General features: G+C 44.4%; 1 protein-coding gene and 1 long non-coding RNA gene across 3 annotated transcripts in view; one reads left to right on the forward strand and one right to left on the reverse strand.

Annotated features, from left to right (window-relative positions):
- LOC143784677 (uncharacterized) overlaps window positions 1-16,225 on the forward strand; it is a 36,413-nt gene extending 20,188 nt beyond the window's left edge. The window contains exons 2-3 of the long non-coding RNA XR_013217869.1: window positions 15,687-15,793; window positions 15,886-16,225. This is a non-coding gene — a long non-coding RNA (uncharacterized LOC143784677). The remainder of the gene's footprint in view (window positions 1-15,686; window positions 15,794-15,885) is intronic.
- PLCD4 (phospholipase C delta 4) overlaps window positions 1-21,117 on the reverse strand; it is a 54,122-nt gene that overhangs the window by 20,075 nt on the left and 12,930 nt on the right. The window contains exons 3-7 of one of the 2 annotated variants that reach the window (XM_077273193.1): window positions 20,934-20,987; window positions 20,706-20,864; window positions 17,404-17,632; window positions 16,253-16,382; window positions 13,292-13,523 (exon numbers count right to left, since the gene is read on the reverse strand). In XM_077273193.1, coding sequence (XP_077129308.1) covers window positions 13,292-13,523; window positions 16,253-16,382; window positions 17,404-17,632; window positions 20,706-20,864; window positions 20,934-20,955 — 772 coding nt within the window. In that variant the 5' untranslated portion in view covers window positions 20,956-20,987. Of the gene's footprint in view, window positions 1-13,291; window positions 13,524-16,252; window positions 16,383-17,403; window positions 17,633-20,705; window positions 20,988-21,117 lie in introns of both variants that reach the window. The other variant, XM_077273192.1, reaches the window with a different exon arrangement.

Consider the following 21,117-nt stretch of genomic DNA (forward strand, 5'->3'; position numbering starts at 1 on the left):
ACCGCGGTGGTATTCCCTGCGGTTTTTTGTGCGGTTTCTCCTGCGGATTCCACTGCGGGTTTCCAACTGCACTTTCCTATTGGTGCAGGTGGAAAACCGTTGCGGAATCCGCAGAAAGAATTTACATGCTACTTCTTTTTTTCCGCAGAAAATCCGCGCGGATTTTCAAGCGGAAAAAAGCAAAGTGGGCACAGCGGATTTGGTTTTCCATAGGGTAACATTGTACTGTACCCTGCATGGAAAACGTCTGCGGATCCGCAGCTGCAAATCCGCTGCGGATCCGCAGCAAAAACCGCAGCGTGTGAACATAGCCTTAGGCCACAGCATGTGGACAGCAAAAATCAAGGCCAGAACTTATCTTTGTTGAAATGAACAGCAAAGCAGGAGAGAGCAGGCAGGGATGTGAATCCTCCAGGAACAATGGACAACTGGCACTGACTAAAGGGTCAAGCAAGGCTAAATAGCCCAGTCAGGATTGCAAAAACTTGACACACCTGATGAATGCTGCGATCCAGAGACAGCAGCACTACCACTTATAACCACCGGAGGGAGCCCAAGAGCAGAATTCACAACACATAATGCCAGGATGAGCCACAGATTACAGCCGATCGCTGTGATCAGCTATTACCAAGAGTTCTTCCAACAAGCAGAGATTATCCAAAGTGGAGTAGCCGCTAACAGAACACAAGCTGTGGGGCAAACGCCAAAAGGACAACAACCAGACCCTCCAGTAAAACAAGCTAAAAGGTGACTTAAAGGGAAACGTGTTGTGAATTTGGTTTTTGGGCTCCCCCGGTGGTCACTGGTGGTACTGGACTTGTGTGCTTCACTTTCTCTGTTCACCTGTTTCCATCAGGATATGGGAGTATCCTATTTAGCCTTGCTGCTCAGTTATTCTAGTGCCGGCCATCAATGTAACCAGAGCCTTTCTGTTGCATGTTCCTGCTTCTAGACTACTATCAGCTAAGTTGGACTCTTAGTCCTAAGTTTGTTTTGCATTTTTGTTCCAGTTCACAGTTATGTTATTTTTCTGTAGCTGGATGCTCTTGTGGGCCGAAATTGCCACTCCGGTGTCATGAGTTGACACATGAGTCTTAAAGTAATTTCGGGATGGTATTTTAATAGGGTTTTCAGCTGACCGTGAAGTTCCCTATTGTATCTTCTTGCTATTTAGTAAGCGGACCTCGCTTTGCTGAACCTACCTTCATACTGCGTATGTCTTTTCCTCTGAACTCACCGTCAATATATGTGGGGGGCTTCTGTCTCCTTTTTGGGGGAATTTCCCTAGAGGTAAGCCAGGTCTGTCTTTTCCTCTATTAGGGTTAGTTAGTCCTCCGGCTGGCGCTAGGCGTCTAGGGATAAAACGTAGGTACGCCACCCGGCCACTGTTAGTTGTGTGGTAGGTTTAGCTCACGGTCAGCTCGAGATTCCATCACCCAAGAGCTGTTCTGTTATTTATGTTCTCTGACGTTCCCTTGCCATTGGGAACCATGACAGTATGGCCGGCCCAGTGTTAAAACCGTTGGCAGAAGAAAGGAGAGAAAAAGAAGTCTGCAGATTTTTTTTTTTTTTTTCCTCTGAGCTTGCTTTATAGTTGACTTAGTTGCATTTCTGCTCTAATTGCAGCCTTTGTCTCTCTCTCTCCTTCTAATCCTTGAATGGCTCTGATCTCACCTGATTAAAATGGATCCTCAGAGTTTGGCTACAGGTTTGAATAATCTTGCTACGAAGGTTCAAAATTTACAGGATTTTGTTATTCATGCTCCTATATCTGAACCTAGAATTCCTATACCAGAATTTTTCTCCGGGGATAGATCTCGTTTCCTGAATTTCAAAAATAATTGTAAATTATTTCTTTCCCTGAGATCTCGCTCCGCTGGAGATCCCGCACAGCAGGTTAGGATAGTAATTTCCTTGCTGCGGGGTGACCCTCAAGACTGGGCATTTGCATTGGCACCCGGGGATCCTGCGTTGCTCAATGTGGATGCGTTTTTTCTGGCTTTGGGGTTGCTTTATGAGGAACCTAACTTAGAGATTCAGGCTGAAAAAGCCTTGATGGCCCTATCTCAAGGGCAAGATGAAGCTGAAATATACTGCCAAAAATTTCGTAAATGGTCTGTGCTTACTCAGTGGAATGAGTGCGCCCTGGCGGCGAATTTCAGAGAGGGTCTCTCTGATGCCATTAAAGATGTTATGGTGGGGTTCCCTGCACCTACAGGTCTGAATGAGTCCATGACAATGGCTATTCAGATTGATCGGCGTTTGCGGGAGCGCAAACCTGTGCACCATTTGGCGGTGTCTTCTGAGAAGGCTCCAGAAAATATGCAATGTGATAGAATTCTGTCCAGAAGCGAACGGCAGAATTTTAGGCGAAAAAATGGGTTGTGCTTCTATTGTGGTGATTCAACTCATGTTATATCAGCATGCTCTAAACGTACAAAAAAGGTTGATAAGTCTATTTCAATTGGCACTTTACAGTCTAAGTTTATTCTGTCTGTGACCTTGATTTGTTCATTATCGTCAATTACCGCGGATGCCTATGTCGACTCTGGCGCCGCTTTGAGTCTAATGGATTGGTCCTTTGCCAGGCGCTGTGGGTTTGATCTAGAGCCTCTGGAAGTTCCTATACCTCTGAAGGGTATTGACTCTACACCATTGGCTAGTAATAAACCACAATACTGGACACAAGTGACTATGCGTATGAATCCAGACCATCAGGAGATGATTCGCTTCCTCGTGTTGTACAATCTACATGACGTTTTGGTGCTCGGATTACCATGGTTACAATCTCATAACCCAGTCCTTGACTGGAAAGCAATGTCTGTGTTAAGCTGGGGATGTCAGGGGGCTCATGGGGACGTACCTTTGGTTTCCATTTCGTCATCTATTCCCTCTGAGATTCCGGAATTTTTATCTGATTATCGTGATGTTTTTGAGGAGCCTAAGCTTGGTTCACTACCTCCGCACAGAGATTGCGATTGTGCCATAGATCTGATTCCGGGCAGTAAATTTCCAAAGGGTCGTTTATTTAATCTATCTGTACCTGAACATGCTGCTATGCGAGAATATATTAAGGAGTCCCTGGAAAAGGGACATATTCGTCCTTCTTCATCTCCCTTAGGAGCCGGTTTTTTCTTTGTATCTAAAAAAGATGGCTCTTTGAGGCCGTGTATTGATTATCGACTCTTGAATAAAATTACAGTCAAATATCAGTATCCTCTGCCACTGCTTACTGATTTGTTTGCTCGAATAAAAGGGGCTAAGTGGTTCTCTAAGATTGATCTCCGTGGGGCGTATAATTTGGTGCGAATTAAGCAGGGGGATGAGTGGAAAACCGCATTTAATACGCCCGAGGGCCATTTTGAGTATTTAGTAATGCCTTTTGGTCTTTCAAATGCCCCTTCAGTCTTTCAGTCCTTTATGCATGACATTTTCCGTGAATATTTGGATAAATTTATGATCGTGTATCTGGATGATATTTTGATTTTTTCGGATGACTGGGATTCTCATGTCCAACAGGTCAGGAGGGTTTTTCAGGTTTTGCGGGCTAATTCCTTGTGTGTGAAGGGTTCTAAGTGTATTTTTGGGGTTCAAAAGATTTCTTTTTTGGGGTACATTTTTTCCCCCTCTTCCATTGAGATGGATCCTGTCAAGGTTCGGGCTATTTGTGATTGGACGCAACCTTCTTCTCTTAAGAGCCTTCAGAAATTTTTGGGCTTTGCTAATTTTTATCGTCTATTTATAACTGGTTTTTCTGATGTTGCTAAGCCGTTGACTGATTTGAGTAAGAAGGGTGCTGATGTTGCTGATTGGTCCCCTGCTGCTGTGGAGGCCTTTCGGGAGCTTAAGCGCCGCTTTTCTTCCGCCCCTGTGTTGCGTCAGCCTGATGTTACTCTTCCTTTTCAGGTTGAGGTCGATGCTTCCGAGATCGGAGCTGGGGCGGTCTTGTCGCAGAAAAGTTCCGACTGCTCCGTGATGAGACCTTGTGCGTTCTTTTCTCGAAAATTTTCGCCCGCCGAGCGAAATTATGATATTGGTAATCGGGAGCTTTTGGCTATGAAGTGGGCTTTTGAGGAGTGGCGTCATTGGCTTGAGGGGGCTAGACATCAGGTGGTGGTATTGACCGATCACAAGAATTTGATTTATCTTGAGTCTGCCAGGCGCCTGAATCCTAGACAGGCGCGCTGGTCGTTGTTTTTCTCTCGGTTTAATTTTGTGGTCTCATACTTACCAGGTTCTAAAAATGTGAAGGCGGATGCCCTTTCTAGGAGTTTTGAGCCTGATTCCCCTGGTGATTCTGAACCTACAGGTATCCTTAAGGATGGGGTGATATTATCTGCTGTTTCCCCAGACCTGCGACGGGCTTTGCAGGAGTTTCAGGCGGATAGACCTGATCGTTGCCCGCCTGGTAGACTGTTTGTTCCTGATGATTGGACCAGTAGAGTCATCTCGGAGGTTCATTCTTCTGTGTTGGCAGGTCATCCCGGGATCTTTGGTACCAGGGATTTGGTGGCTAGGTCCTTCTGGTGGCCTTCCCTGTCTCGAGATGTACGAGTTTTTGTGCAGTCTTGTGATGTTTGTGCTCGGGCCAAACCTTGTTGTTCTCGGGCTAGCGGATTGTTGTTATCTTTGCCTATTCCGAAGAGGCCTTGGACTCACATCTCTATGGATTTTATTTCTGATCTCCCTGTTTCTCAGAAAATGTCTGTCATCTGGGTGGTGTGTGACCGTTTTTCAAAGATGGTTCATTTGGTGCCCTTGCCTAAGTTGCCTTCCTCATCCGAGTTGGTTCCTCTGTTTTTTCAAAATGTGGTTCGCTTGCATGGTATTCCGGAGAATATCGTTTCTGACAGGGGGACCCAGTTCGTGTCTAGATTTTGGCGGGCGTTCTGTGCTAGGATGGGCATTGATTTGTCTTTTTCGTCTGCGTTCCATCCTCAGACTAATGGCCAGACTGAGCGAACTAATCAGACCTTGGAGACTTATTTGAGGTGTTTTGTGTCTGCGGATCAGGATGACTGGGTTGCCTTTTTGCCGTTGGCAGAGTTTGCCCTCAATAATCGGGCTAGTTTTGCCACTTTGGTTTCTCCTTTCTTTTGCAATTCGGGGTTTCATCCTCGTTTTTCTTCCGGTCAGGTGGAGTCTTCAGATTGTCCTGGAGTGGATACTGTGGTGGATAGGTTGCATCGGATTTGGGGACAGGTGGTGGACAATTTGGAGTTGTCCCAGGAAAAGACTCGGCATTTTGCTAACCGCCGTCGTCGTGTTGGTCCTCGTCTTCGTGTTGGGGACTTGGTGTGGTTGTCTTCTCGTTTTGTCCCTATGAGGGTTTCTTCTCCTAAGTTTAAGCCTCGGTTCATCGGCCCGTATAAGATTTTGGAGATTCTTAACTCCGTGTCCTTTCGATTGGACCTCCCAGCATCTTTTTCTATCCATAATGTCTTCCATCGGTCATTATTGCGCAGGTATGAGGTACCGGTTGTGCCTTCCGTTGAGCCTCCCGCTCCGGTGTTGGTTGAGGGTGAATTGGAGTACGTTGTGGAGAAGATCTTGGACTCCCGTGTTTCCAGACGGAAACTTCAGTATCTGGTCAAGTGGAAGGGCTACGGTCAGGAGGATAATTCTTGGGTGACAGCCTCTGATGTTCATGCCTCTGATTTGGTCCGTGCCTTTCATAGGGCTCATCCTGATCGCCCTGGTGGTTCTTGTGAGGGTTCGGTGCCCCCTCCTTGAGGGGGGGGGTACTGTTGTGAATTTGGTTTTTGGGCTCCCCCGGTGGTAACTGGTGGTACTGGACTTGTGTGCTTCACTTTCTCTGTTCACCTGTTTCCATCAGGATATGGGAGTATCCTATTTAGCCTTGCTGCTCAGTTATTCTAGTGCCGGCCATCAATGTAACCAGAGCCTTTCTGTTGCATGTTCCTGCTTCTAGACTACTATCAGCTAAGTTGGACTCTTAGTCCTAAGTTTGTTTTGCATTTTTGTTCCAGTTCACAGTTATGTTATTTTTCTGTAGCTGGAAGCTCTTGTGGGCCGAAATTGCCACTCCGGTGTCATGAGTTGACACATGAGTCTTAAAGTAATTTCGGGATGGTATTTTAATAGGGTTTTCAGCTGACCGTGAAGTTCCCTATTGTATCTTCTTGCTATTTAGTAAGCGGACCTCGCTTTGCTGAACCTACCTTCATACTGCGTATGTCTTTTCCTCTGAACTCACCGTCAATATATGTGGGGGCCTTCTGTCTCCTTTTTGGGGGAATTTCCCTAGAGGTAAGCCAGGTCTGTCTTTTCCTCTATTAGGGTTAGTTAGTCCTCCGGCTGGCGCTAGGCGTCTAGGGATAAAACGTAGGTACGCCACCCGGCCACTGTTAGTTGTGTGGTAGGTTTAGCTCACGGTCAGCTCGAGATTCCATCACCCAAGAGCTGTTCTGTTATTTATGTTCTCTGACGTTCCCTTGCCATTGGGAACCATGACAGAAACGATTGCTTTCGAAGAGATCAGCAGATCTTCATTCATAATGCTGCTGGCTTTAACCCCTTAAGCCCCGAGAGTGGTTTGCACGTTAATGACGGGCCAATTTTAACAATTCTGCCACTGTCCCTTTATGAGGTTATAACTCTGGAACGCTTCAACAGATCTTAGCGATTCTGACATTGTTTTCTCGAGACATATTGTACTTCATGATAGTGGTAAAATTTCTTCGATATAACTTGCGTTTATTTGTGAAAAAAAACGGAAATTTGGCAAAAATTTTGAAAATTTCGCAATTTTCCAACTTTGAATTTTTATGCCCTTAAATCGCAGAGATATGTCACGCAAGATACTTAATAAGTAACATTTCCCACATGTCTACTTTACATCAGCACAATTTTGGAACCAACATTTTTTTTTGTTAGGGAGTTATAAGGGTTAAAAGTTGACCAGAAAATTCTCATTTTCACAACAACATTTTTTTTTTAGGGACCACATCTCATTTGAAGTCATTTTGAGGGGTCTATATGATAGAAAATACCCAAGTGTGACACCATTCTAAAAACTGCATCCCTCAAGGTGCTCAAAACCACATTCAAGAAGTTTATTAACCCTTCAGGTGTTTCACAGGAATTTTTGGAATGTTTAAATAAAAATGAACATTTAACTTTTTTTCACACAAAATTTATTTTAGCTCCAATTTGTTTTTGGTTTTTTTACCAAGGGTAACAGGAGAAAATGGACCCCAAAAGTTGTTGTACAATTTGTCCTGAGTACGCTGATACCCCATATGTGGGGGTAAACCACTGTTTGGGCGCATGGCAGAGCTCGGAATGAAAGGAGCGCCATTTTACTTTTCAATGCAAAATTGACTGGAATTAAGATGGGACGCCATGTTGCGTTTGGAGAACCCCTGATGTGCCTAAACATTGAAACCCCCCACAAGTGACACCATTTTGAACAGTAGACCCCCTAAGGAACTTATCTAGATGTGTGGTGAGCACTTTGACCCACCAAGTGCTTCACAGAAGTTTATAATGCAGAGCCATAAAAATAAAAAATCATATTTTTTCATAAAAATGATCTTTTTTACCCCAATTTTTTATTTTCCCAAGGGTAAGAGAAGAAATTAGTCCACAAAAGTTGTTGTGCAATTTGTCCTGAGTACGACGATACCCCATATGTGGGGGTAAACCACTGTTTGGGCGCATAGCAGAGCTCGGAAGGGAAGGAGCGCCATTTTACTTTTCAATGCAAAATTTACTGGAATTAAGATGGGATGCCATGTTGCGTTTGGAGAGCCCCTGATGTGCCTAAACATTGAAACCCCCCACAAGTGACACCATTTTGGAAAGTAGACCCCCTAAGGAACTTATCTAGATGTGTTTTGAGAGCTTTGAACCCCCAAGTGTTTCACTACAGTTTATAACGCATAGCTGTGAAAATAAAAATTCTTTTTTTTTTTTCACAAAAATGATTTTTTTAGCACCCAGTTTTGTATTTTCACAAGGGTAACAGGATAAATTGGACCCCAAAAGTTGTTGTCCAATTTGTCCTGAGTACGCTGATACCCCATAGGTGTGGGGGAACCACTGTTTGGGCGCATGGCAGAGCTCGGAAGGGAAGGAGCGCTGTTATGACCTGGTGGTTACGGAGCGGTACTGAGATGACCTGGTGGGTAAAACCAATCATGGACAAGCTCAGAGGAGGTGGCAGCTCCACAGACAGAAATCACTGATATGACCTAGTGATTACGAAGCAGCACTGAAATGACCTGGTGGGTAAAACAAATAATGTACAAGCTCTGAGGAGGTGGTAGCTTTACTGACCGCAATCCCTACTCCTAACACCAACACTAGAAATAGCCGTGGAGCGTTCCTATCTCTGCCTAGACGCCTCTTCACAGCCTAAGAACTAGCTACCCCTGAAGATGGAAACGGAAAACTATCTCGCCTCAGAGAAACCCCCAAAGGAAGATAGCCCCCCACAAATATTGACGGTGAGTGGAGAGGGAAATGACAAACTCAGAAATGAAACTAGATTTTAGCAAAGGAGGCCAATACTATCTAAATAGACAGAGATAGAAAAGGCTACTGTGCGGTCAGTATAAAAACTAAATGTCCACGCAGAGTTTACAAAAATAACCTCCACACCGACTCACGGTGTGGAGGGGCAAATCTGCGACCCCAGAGCTTCCAACTAGCCGGAATATTTCATAATGACAAGCTGGACAAAAGAGACATAACTTAAACTGAACAGAAGGTCATAAGCAGGGAAACACCCAAAAACTAGCAGAACTTAAGCTGAAATGGACTGGCCAACAGAGAACTTCCAGGAAAGAACTGAATCCACAGGAAAAACATTGACAGCTGGCATCAACTACAGCCAAAAGCCCAGTTAAATAACAAGGCCAGGGAACCGATTAGTGAAAGCAGCTGCTAAGTTCCACTCGAAACCACCAGAGGGAGCCCAAGAGCAGAACTCCCAAAAATACCATTCGTAACCACAGGATGGAGCCCAAGAACGGAATTCACAACAGAGCGCCATTTGGAATGCAGACTTAGATGGATTGGTCTGCAGGCGTCATGTTGCATTTGTAGAGCCCCTGATGTACCCAAACAGTACAAACCCCCCACAAGTGACCCCATATTGGAAACTAGACCTCCCAAGGAACTTATCTAGATGTGTTGTGAGAACTTTGAACCCCCATGTGTTTCACTACAGTTTACAACGCAGAGCCGTGAAAATAAAAAATCTTTTTTTTCCCACAAAAATGATTTTTAGCCCCCCAAATTTTTATTTTCTCAAGGATAACAAGAGAACTTGGACCCCAAAAGTTGTTATCCAATTTGTCCCGAGTACGCTGATACCCCATATGTTGGGGTAAACCCCTGTTTGGGTGCACGGGAGAGCTCGGAATTGGCTGGAATTGAGATCGGACGCCATGTCGCATTTGGAGAGCCCCTGATGTGCCTGAACAGTGGAAACTCCCCAATTCTACCTGAAACCCTAATCCAAACACACCCCTAACCCTAATCCCAACGGTAACCCTAACCACACCCTTAACCCTGACACACCCCTAACTCTAATCCCAACCCTAATCCCAACCGTAAATGTAATCCAAACCCTAACCCTAACTTTAGCCCCAACCCTAACCCTAACTTTAGCCCCAACCCTAACCCTAACTTTAGCCCCAACCCTAACCCTAACTTTAGCTCTAACCCTAGCCCTAACCCTAGCCCTAGCCCTAATCCTAATGGGAAAATAGAAATAAATACATTTTTTTTATTTTATTATTTTTCCCTAACTAAGGGGGTGATGAAGGGGGGTTTGATTTACTTTTATAGCATTTTTTATATCGGATTTTTATGATTGGCAGCTGTCACACACTAAAAGACGCTTTTTTATAGCAAAAAAGTTTTTGCGTCTCCACATTTTGAGAGCTATAATTTTTCCATATTTTAGTCAACAGAGTCATGTGAGGTCTTGTTTTTTGCGGGACGAGTTGACGTTTTTATTGGTAACATTTTCGGACACGTGACAGTTTTTTTATCACTTTTTATTCCGATTTTTGTGAGGCAGAATGACCAAAACCCAGCTATTCATGAATTTCTTTTGGGGGAGGCGTTTATACCGTTCCACGTTTGGTAAAATGGATAAAGCAGTTTTATTCGTCGGGTCAGTACGATTACAGCGATATCTCATTTATATCTTTTTTTATGTTTTGGCGCTTTTATACGATAAAAGCTATTTTATAGAAAAAATAATTATTTTGGCATCGCTTTATTCTGAGGACTATAACTTTTTTATTTTTTTGCTTATGATGCTGTATGGCGGCTCGTTTTTTGAGGGACAAGATGACGTTTTCAGCGGTACCATGGTTATTTATATCCATCTTTTTGATCACGTGTTATTCCACTTTTTGTTCGGCGGTATAATAATAAATCGTTGGTTTTTGGCTCGTTTTTTTTTTTTTTTTCTTACGGTGTTCACTGAAAGGGTTAACTAGTGGGACAGTTTTATAGGTTGGGTCGTTACGGACGCGGCGATACTAAATATGTGTACTTTTATAGTTTTTTTTTTTTTTATTTAGATAAAGAAATGTATTTATGGGAATAATATTTTTTTTTTATTATTTTTTTTTTTACACATGTGGATTTTTTTTTTTTACTTTGTCCCGGGGGGGGACATCACAGATCGCTGATCTGACAGTTTGCACAGCACTCTGTCAGATCAGCAATCTGACTTACAGCGCTGCAGGCTTACCAGAGCCTGGTCTGCACCCGGAAGTAATCCCTGCAGGACCCGGATGCAGCCCCGCGGCCATTTTGGATCCGGGGCCTGCAGGGATAGGAGGTAAGAGACCCTCGGAGCAACGCTATCACATCGCGTTGCTCCGGGGGTCTCAGGGAAGCACGCAGGGAGTCCCCTCCCTGCGCGATGCTTCCCTATACCACCGGAACACTGCGATCATGTTTGATCGCAGTGTGCCGGGGGTTAATGTGCCGGGGGCGGTCAGTGACCGCTCCTGGCACATAGTGCCGGATGTCAGCTGCGATAGTCAGCTGACACCCGGTCGCGATCGGCCACGCTCCCCCCGTGAGCGCTGCCGATCGCGCTGGATGTACTATCCCGTCACTGGGAATTAAGTCCCAGGTCACTTTGACGGGATAGTACGTCCAATGGGATTAAGGGGTTAAAGGGAAGGTACTGTGTTTGTAGATCATTAAGAAATTAATGTAATGTAGCATAACATGCTGTTATAACCAGGTTTTGAATGCATTTGAAACATATTTTGTGTGTTATAGGAGTTTAAAGAAGGCACTGGAGGCTGATATCTTGTTTTCACAGTAGCAGCATGACATTTCCAGTGTCATAATATGGCACCCCATGGTCATAAAAGATAACAGAGGAACTCCGACCCTATCTATTGTAATAGAACTGTCACTGCTGTGAACTGGGCACACCTCTGTAGGCTGCACAATTCACAGTAGTGGGAGTGTTCTGCTGCCATTTTCATGGAGTCCTCGGATCTGTTAACTAAACATAAGCAGTACTGCTTCCAGCAGAACAGATCCTAGATTGAGGGCTGACAGTAGTAAAATGCAGGAGAAAAGCACGGCAGAATAGCAGAGACATTAAAAAGGAACAGTGTACCATTAGCATTATTGGAGCAGGAGCTGTCAGCTGCTCAGCAGGAGTTGTGACTCATCCCCCAGTAAGATAAGAAGGAGCTGGGTCTGCAGTGAATGGCCAGACATTGTGGAGAGGGGCGAGAGAATCATGTAATCTGGGTGAGAGAGACTGATGGGAGACAGTAACTGCTGGTGATAGCAGATCACAGGGCAGTCTCCCACAAAATGGCGCTGCCCTGTGATGCTACTCTTCATTCTGCCCCAGGGATACTAAACCACCCAAAAGGGGAGGGAAACGGTGATGTCAGCAGTTACTGCCCCAATTTTGTTGCTAACAGTAAAGCTTGTAAATGCCTCTCTGGAATGGAGCGGGGGCAGCACGTTAATTGCCTCCACTCTATTCAGTGCCCGCTGGACTTCCGGCCATAGCTGAGTAAAGCATTAGGTCTTCAAAAAGACCAATGAATCTTCATGTGTAAAATGTTTCAAGAATTTTTAAAAACGTTTAGCTCTGACGTCCAACAATAAACCGATAGGTGAAGAGACAAGAAAGTGAACTAGATCCTTCCAGTTACACTAAGACAGATGCCTGGATCAACACGTTATGTTGCCATACACCATTGATGTAGAGTGGGGGCCACAGAGATCATTCCATGGGTGCAAAATTCTATGGCGGGTGGCAAAATTTGGTCCTTCCAAACCCACTGTCCACTGCAATCAGCAACACCAGCAAATATTGCTCATTCTTTGAGAACAGCGTGGGTGCAATGAGTCCCATACAGCAGCTGTAGGCAGCAACCAAGATGACAAATCTTTCAGTATAATGAAGTGAGCATTGTCATCTTGGTTGCTGCCTGTGCAGAGGGCAGCAGCTGATGACAGAATCGTCTCAACCACTTGATTGCTTTGCATAGGCAGCAAAAGAGATGGCTTAGGCTTAGCAGGTACAAGGCTTAGCGATAAGGCTAAAGCTTAATGCTAGGGCAAGTTGTTAGGGCTAGGTTTAGGAATAGTGTTAGGATTAGGGTTAGGTTTAAACTAAGCTATATTTAGTAAAGAAATACGTTTTACTTTTATATTTTAATATTTTATGCCAGGTATATGGAAAACGACAAAGTGTAACTACAGTCAAATCTGTTACAATACAGTAATATCACAATTGTAGTTGACAGATAAAAGGTTCAATAGCTAATTGCCCTAGGAGCTGGTAATCCACGCTGCGCCACCACCACACACGTGCGTCAATGGCAGACCAGATAATATTCAGCCAGGTAATAACACGAGAAGGAATTTCTGTAAATAATTCTTATTCAGTGTAAAAACAAAAATTCCACATCTTTGAAACAATCATTTTTCTTCCGCGCACGCAGTGGAAGCAGAGATCCTGAACAGGCTAGAAAGTGAAACACAAACTATGTGATTGCGAAATTCTAATTCGTTACAATGATTAAGTTTATTTGCATAAATGCAGAAAATGCAGATTCATGGAAGTCACAAGACAGATGATGTTCTCATGAGCTGATGATGAAGGTCTTTCAACCCCTCACAAGAAATCACCATTGATTTTGTATTGGACATGTCGCTACACAGAGGGCAGAATCTTGCAACAAACTGAAAAAAATGGAACATTCTAAATGACAGTTTGTCTCCTGCTACATTTTACTACAGTCTTCCATCATCTTACCCGTCTCTGAAGGTTCATGTCTAGCAATAAGATCCATTGCAAACTCCTCAGTGTTCTCCACCTCAAGCTGCTCCTGACGCAAGAAATCCACAAATTCCAACAGAGTTAGCTTCTTGCCATCCTTTGAGAAGTCCTGGAATATCTTAAGGACTTCATCTCGTTGTGTCAGGGCTTTGTAAAACATCACAAACTCATCACCTTCCAGGGTCCCAGACTCCGATTTATCAGCCATCTGAAAACAGAAAAACTGTTATAAAGCGACCAATCATCTACCCATATAAGCTGAGAAAAAGTGATAGGTGCTGGTCAATCTTCATTGTGACTGTAATACTGTCCCCTATGTACAAGAATATAACTACCATAATACTGCCCCTATGTACAAGAATATAACTACTATAATACTGCCCCTATGTACAAGAATATAACTACTATAATACTGCCCCTGTGTACAAGAATATAACTACTATAATACTGCTCCTATGTACAAGAATATAACTACTATAATACTGCCCCTGTGTACAAGAATATAACTACTATAATACTGCTCCTATGTACAAGAATATAACTACTATAATACTGCCCCTATGTACAAGAATATAACTACTATAATACTGCCCCCTATGTACAAGAATATAGCTACTATAATGCTGCTCCTATGTACAAGAATATAACTACTATAATACTGCCCCTATGTACAAGACTATAACTACTATAATACTGCCCCTATGTACAAGAATATAACTACTATAATACTGCCCCTATGTACAAGAATATAACTACTATAATACTGCCCCTATGTACAAGAATATAACTACTATAATACTGCCCCTATGTGTGTAATCAAGTCTCCGTATAAATGCACCTGCTCTGTGATAGTCTCAGGGTTCTATGTGAAGCACAGAGAGCATCATGAAGACCAAGGAACACAACAGGCAGGTCCGTGATACTGTTGTGGAGAAGTTTAAAGCCGGATTTGGATACAAAATTATTTCCAAAACTTTAAACATCCCAAGGAGCACTGTGCAAGCGATCATATTGAAATGGAAGTAGTATTACACCACTGCAAATCTACCAAGACCCGGCCGTCCCTCTAAACTTTCATCTCAAACAAGGAGAAGACTGATCAGAGAAGCAGCCAAGAGGCCCATGATCACTCTGGATGAACTGCAGAGATCTACAGCTGAGGTGGGACAGTCTGTCCATAGGACAACAATCAGTCGTACACTGCACAAATCTGGCCTTTATGGAAGAGTGGCAAGAAGAAAGCCATTTCTCAAAGATATCCATAAAAAGTGTTGTTTAAAGTTTGCAACAAGCCACCTGGGAGACACCAAACATGTGGAAGAAGGTGCTCTGGTCAGATGAAACCAAAATCGAACTTTTTGGCAACAATGTCAAACGATATGTTTGGCGTAAAGGCAACACAGCTCATCACCCTGAACACACCATCCCCACGGTCAAACATGGTGGTGGCATCATGGTTTGGGCCTGCTTTTCTTCAGCAGGGACAGGGAAGATGGTTAAAATTGATGGGAAGATGGTTGGAGCCAAATACAGGACCATTCTTGAAGAAAACCTGTTGGAGTCTGCAAAAGACCTGAGACCGGGACGAAGATTTGTTTTCCAACAAGACAATGATCCCAAACATAAAGCAAAATCTACAATGGAACGGTTCACAAATAAACGTATCCAGGTGTTAGAATGGCCAAGTCAGAGTCCAGACCTCAATCCAATCGAGAATCTGTGGAAAGAGCTGAAAACTGCTGTTCACAAACGATCTCCATCCAACCTCACTGAGCTCGAGCTGTTTGCCAAGGAAGAATGGGCAAGAATTTCAGTCTCTCCATGTACAAAACTGATAGAGACAAACCCCAAGCGACTTGTAATCGCAGCAAAAGGTGGCGCAACAAAGTACTAAGTTAAAGGGGCGCACTTCCTGCACCTTTCCGCTCTATGTGCAGGGAAGATGAGAACTCGGCCATTTTTTTTTTGCAGATGGTGACACAAAGGTGACATTATTATTTTTGGAGGGGGCCCTCATGTGCATTATTAATTTTTAAAGGGGTGCTAAGTGGTTATTAGTACTTTCTGAAGGAAGCACTCATGCGGCATTATTTATTGTAAGGGGGCATTCAGGGAGTATGATTTGTTTTAAGGAGGCATTATTATTGGGTTAGGGGGAGCAATTCTTGCTTTGCCCCGAGTCATCTGTGTAAGAGTATTGTTTGGCCAATATCTAGCACTGCGGTGTGGACAGTATTCTGCATGGCTAATGATGCACGGTATGGCGGGGTTATTTGTTCTCTGAGCAGATGTACCAGAGCTGAGCAGTTCTTCCTCAAGTTTCTGTGATTAAATCTATAGCCGCTGCTCGTCCTTCTCCTTATGTTTCCAGCCATTGTAGATTACATGAAGCCGCTTCTCACCGGACAGAATTCTGCAACTACTGAGACCCTAATGGCCTGGAACGCGCGCCGACCCCTCTACCCTGCCTCTCACAAGGTCTATTATTTACTGCAGGTTCTGGATCTCACCCGCCTTAGACCACTCTGTATCGGGGGTTACTTACTAATTAATATTCTCTTATATCTTAGACGCCTACGGATGGGCCGCCACCGGGGACTCGCGAGCGACTGATACTCTTGACCAAATTGCATTATTCATTAGGATCAGCTGGGAGCTTGTTGCACTCGGCCAATCGTAAGATTGGATGTCAGACGATCACGAGATTCTCATGTCTTGTAATGTCACGTATGCTTTGACCACAGAAATAAATTCCTCCCCTTTAAGAAAATTGAGATGTTTTGTATTTTCTTCTTTTAGGACGATTCGGTGGTCGCCAATATGTGGCTCTTTATCTGCTGCAAACACGATCACTCCCGGCCCACCTCTACGCATAACTGATGATAGCTGCCTCGTATTAGCCCACCTTTGGTTTGCATAAGTATTCACACCCATTACCTGAAACAGACGATACGCGTGCTGCTCGTTCATGTCCACATTCATCATTTTCAGAAGATCCTGGACCTCCTTAAAATTCATCCTCCCGTCTCGATTCTTGTCGGCCTTTTGGAACCAGTCGCAGATCCATCTGAGTGGCCGGTCAAGGGAAAAGCGACATTCACCGGTGAACTGCAGTGTATCAAGGGGTTGTCCACTTTTCTGGACTTTTTTATGTAAAGGCATGCTAAGAGTTTCTTACTCTTCTATCTGTCATTTTCTGAGCTCCTCTCGGCTGATTTATGACCACAGACGACTCTAAAGTTAAATGTGCGGAGAAACAAAGAGCTTCGTAAAACCAAATGGAGCAAAATTTGCAATGAAGCCAAAATGCAAAAATGATTTTTAGCCCCAAATCCATGTATGTAAGTACAAAAAATATTGTCCCCAAAGGTGGAGAACCCCTTTAAGTCTCCACCCCCAACTTGCCCCATAATGCCCACTTTTGGGTGCATTTACATAAGTCCCACCCTTTTGGCCCAGCAGTTCTCGGCAGCCATGCACTTAGTGCTGAGTTACATTGTAAATATTTTACTTTACTTATTTTATTGGCCTTTATGATGTTGACGTTATGTGAAGTGATGCTCCAGTCACAGCCCAAGCTAAAAACAAAAAAATTCTATAATTTGCAGCTTGTGATGTGTCAGTCATCAGGAATTCCCACAATGCATTGCTCTCTAATTTTTATGTCAGCTTTGGTTGTGAGCAGAGAGGACAATGTAACTCAAAGCCAAGATAAAATCAGTAAAATTAAAGAATTTCACAGTGTCTAATTTCTGCTCCAGGATCTCACTGATTTCCACATCTCTGCTTGCTTTTACTGTAAGGAAACATTCTTGTTTATGGTGAGAACATCTAGTCTTTCTAGCACAGCTGATGGTGTGTCACAATGTATCAGTTCAAGAAATCCACACAACACAATTCACAGTCGACTTCAAGCCTTTACCTACATGGATATATTGTATCAATTTGTAGCTGCATCAACATCAATATGATTTGGGTATTTAGCCTCTAGATATCAGCAAGAATATTCCATCCATTGACAGCAAGCGCAGATCTCGAAAATGGGGAAGAATTTGAACTCCCTGATTGTAAAACGATTTGAAGGATACTGATCGAGGATTTCCTTCTGGTCCATATTCCTCACTGTCTCCATTAGTTTCTCTAGGCCATGGATCCAGCACTGAGCGTCCTCCACCGTGCTTGCCACAAGGTCAAGGTTAGCCCGACGCCCGAAGAAGACGATTGTAAAACACAGCTCAGACTCAAACTCATCAGCGATGCTCTGCAGAATCTCAGACTGATGACCTTCCCGCACCGTCTCAATGTCACTGATGGAAACTAGAATAAGAAAAAAAACTGTTTAAAGTATTCAATGTGGAAGATCAAATCTTTACACCAGCAGAATAGTGAGTGCAGCTCTGGGGTATAATGCAGGATGTAACTCAGGATCAGTAATGTAATGTATGTACACAGTGACTGCACCAGCAGAATAGTGAGTGCAGCTCTGGAGTATAATACAGGAGGTAACTCAGGATCAGTAATGTAATGTATGTACACAGTGACTGCACCAGCAGAATAGTGAGTGCAGCTCTTGGGTATAATACAGGATGTAACTCAGGAACAGTAATGTAATGTATGTACACAGTGACTGCACCAGCAGAATAGAGAGTGCAGCTCTGGGATATAATACAGGATGTAACTCAGGATCAGTAATGTAATGTATGCACACAGTGACTGCACCAGCAGAATAGAGAGTGCAGCTCTGGGATATAATACAGGATGTAACTCAGGATCAGTAATGTAATGTATGCACACAGTGACTGCACCAGCAGAATAGTGAGTGCAGCTCTGGGGTATAATACAGGAGGTAACTCAGGATTAGTAATGTAATGTATGTACACAATGACTGCACCAGCAGAATAGTGAGTGCAGCTCTGGAGTATAATACAGGATGTAACTCAGGATCAGTAATGTAATGTATGTACACAGTGACTGCACCTGCAGAATAGTGAGTGCAGCTCTGGGGTATAATACAGGATGTAACTCAGGATCAGTAATGTAATGTATGTACACAGTGACTGCACCAGCAGAATAGTGAGTGCAGCTCTGGAGTATAATACAGGAGGTAACTCAGGATCAGTAATGTAATGTATGTACACTGTGACTGCACCAGCAGAATAGTGAGTGCAGCTCTGGAGCATAATACAGGAGGTAACTCAGGATCAGTACAGGATCAGTAATGTAATGTACACAGTGACTGTACTGCTCAGTGGTTAGCACAGCAGCCTTGCAGCGCTGGAGTCCTGGGTTCAGATCCCACCAAGGACAACATCCACAAAGAGTTTGTATGTTCTCCCCGTGTTTGTGTGGGTTTCCTCCGGGTACTCCGGTTTCCTCCCACATTCCAAAGACATACCGATAGAGAATATAGATTGTGAGCCCCATCGGGGACAGCGATGATAATGTGTGCAAACTGTAAAGTGCTGCGGAATAAGTTAGCGCTATATAAAAATAAAGATTATTATTATTTTATTATACTCTAATATGTTGCTGAGAGGTGGTTTTACAATCTGAGTTTACTATTTGTAAAATATATGTTTCTGCTGTTTGCAGGAATTGTAAATCATAGTGCTGCAGACACGGCTTTCATCATGGAAAACCACAGCTCTCCTGGAATCCAAACCATGAGTAATGCACAGTGCTGGGCGACCCGTCTGCTCCATTGCATTAACCTCACTGTTCTTAGCCCCTAAACTCGCAGATTATCACCCCCCACTGTTCCCGCAGACTGATTACTGGAAATCCATTCTCACAGCAGCAGCTCTGGCAAAACTTTACCTATGCAGAACTCCCTGCTCAAGATTCAGTGCCTGGGGGGAATCAGTAATGGAAGCGCAGATGTACTGCACCGCCAGATAATGCCCCGCAGCCTGTGCCATATCCATCCAGAAATCGAAGATCAGAGAAATAATTATCAAGTGGCAAATATTATCAGAAGCTTCGACCCCTGAGAGTGAAGCTTGAAGTTCTTTTTTGCAACTTTCTTTTATACTTTGTATTCCAATTCTTCTCTGCTTTTTGTGCAGGAAAAGGAAAATTCTTGTTTACACCTAAAGGCTAAAAAACTGCACAGAACTAATACTGCTGACAGCTGAGTGTTTGATACAATTGTATCCAGTTTAGATAAACCATTAATCAGCTGCACATATCTCTCTCCTGCTCTGAGGCTTTGCTACAATGTGTCTCCCTGGATCCCAGGGTGTTTAGTTTAGGCCGGTTTCACACGTCAGTGATTCCGGTACGTGAGGTGACAGTTTCCTCACGTACCGGAGACACTGACACACGTAGACCCATAAAAATCAATGCATCTGTGCAGATGTCATTGATTTTTTGCGGACCGTGTCTCCGTGTGCCAAACACGGAGACATGTCAGTGTTCGTGGGAGCGCACGTTTTACACGGACCCAATAGAGTAAATGGGTCCGCGTAAAACACGGACCTCACGCGGACATTCTCCGTCTGGGGTCCGTGTGCGTGCAGGAGACAGCGCTACAGTAAGCGCTGTCCCCCCCACATGGTGCTGAAGCCGCGATTCATATCTTCCCTGTAGCAGCGTTTGCTATAGAGAAAATATGAAGAATAGTGTTAAAAATAAAGATCCATGTGTCCGCCACCCCCCCCCACCCCCTGTGCGCCCCCCCGCTGGTCAGAAAATACTTACCCGCTCCCTCGCTCCTTCCTGGTCTGGCCGCGCCTCCTACTGTATGCGGTCACGTGGGGCCGATCATTTACAATCATGAATAGTCGGCTCCGCCCCTATGGGAGGTGGAGCCACATATTCATGACTGTAAATGATCGGCCCCACGTGACCGCATGCAGGAGAAGCCGCGGCCAGACCAGGAAGCAGCGAGGGAGCGGGTAAGTATTTTCTGACCAGCGTGGGGGCGCACAGGGGGTGGGGGGGCGGCGGACACATAGATCTTTATTTTAAACACTATTCTTCATATTTTCTCTACAGCAAACGTTACTGCAGGGATGATATGAATCGCAGCTTCAGCACCATGCAGAGTGGGTACCACACGCTCCGTGTGGTACCCACTCGCCATACGGGCGGCACACGTGTGCCGCACGTATGGCCTCCGTGAGTTCCCAGGCACACGGACACGGATAACTCCGGTACCGATTTATTCCGGTACCGGAATTATCTGGACGTGTGGGACAGCCCTTACAGAGGATTGTTGGCTGAATGCAGCTGTAGCAAACCTTCAGCTGTGAGATGTATCAGGTCTGTTTGGATTGAAAGTTTCCTTTTCTGATCTTGAAAATAGAGCGGAATTGAAACAAAGTGTATCAGAAGGTTGCAGCCGTTCTTTGTTCTTTTTTGCATTGATGTTGGCCCTTTTGGCACTCACAGGTGGACTTGGTGTTGCCCGTCTTCTTCGACTTGTACCAGATGGTCATACAATCCTCCTGGAGTTTAAAGTATCTTTGTTTTTTCCAATTTCGGGATTTCACTTTCCTCATCACGGATCCGGCCTGCATCAGCTGCAAGTTCTCATCCAGCTGCAGACCTGCAGACAGAACACAGTGAGCGGAGGAGCCAGACCTGGCCTCGGGCCCCGCACTGTCCTGATACTCACGGGCGAAGCACGGAGAGGTCATCGTGTACCCGCTGCACCCTCAGCTCTCTGGACCTGGACACCAAAGAATGGGAGACTGTGATCAGATAGAACAAGCAATAATATTACTGTATATGTGTAGTGTCAGCCTGAGAGAGCAGCAGCCTACCCTACAATGCAAGCAAAGACCCCCACATACAGTGCC

The sequence above is a fragment of the Ranitomeya variabilis genome, chromosome 7 (assembly GCF_051348905.1).
Source record: "Ranitomeya variabilis isolate aRanVar5 chromosome 7, aRanVar5.hap1, whole genome shotgun sequence".
Classification (NCBI taxonomy): domain Eukaryota; kingdom Metazoa; phylum Chordata; class Amphibia; order Anura; family Dendrobatidae; genus Ranitomeya; species Ranitomeya variabilis.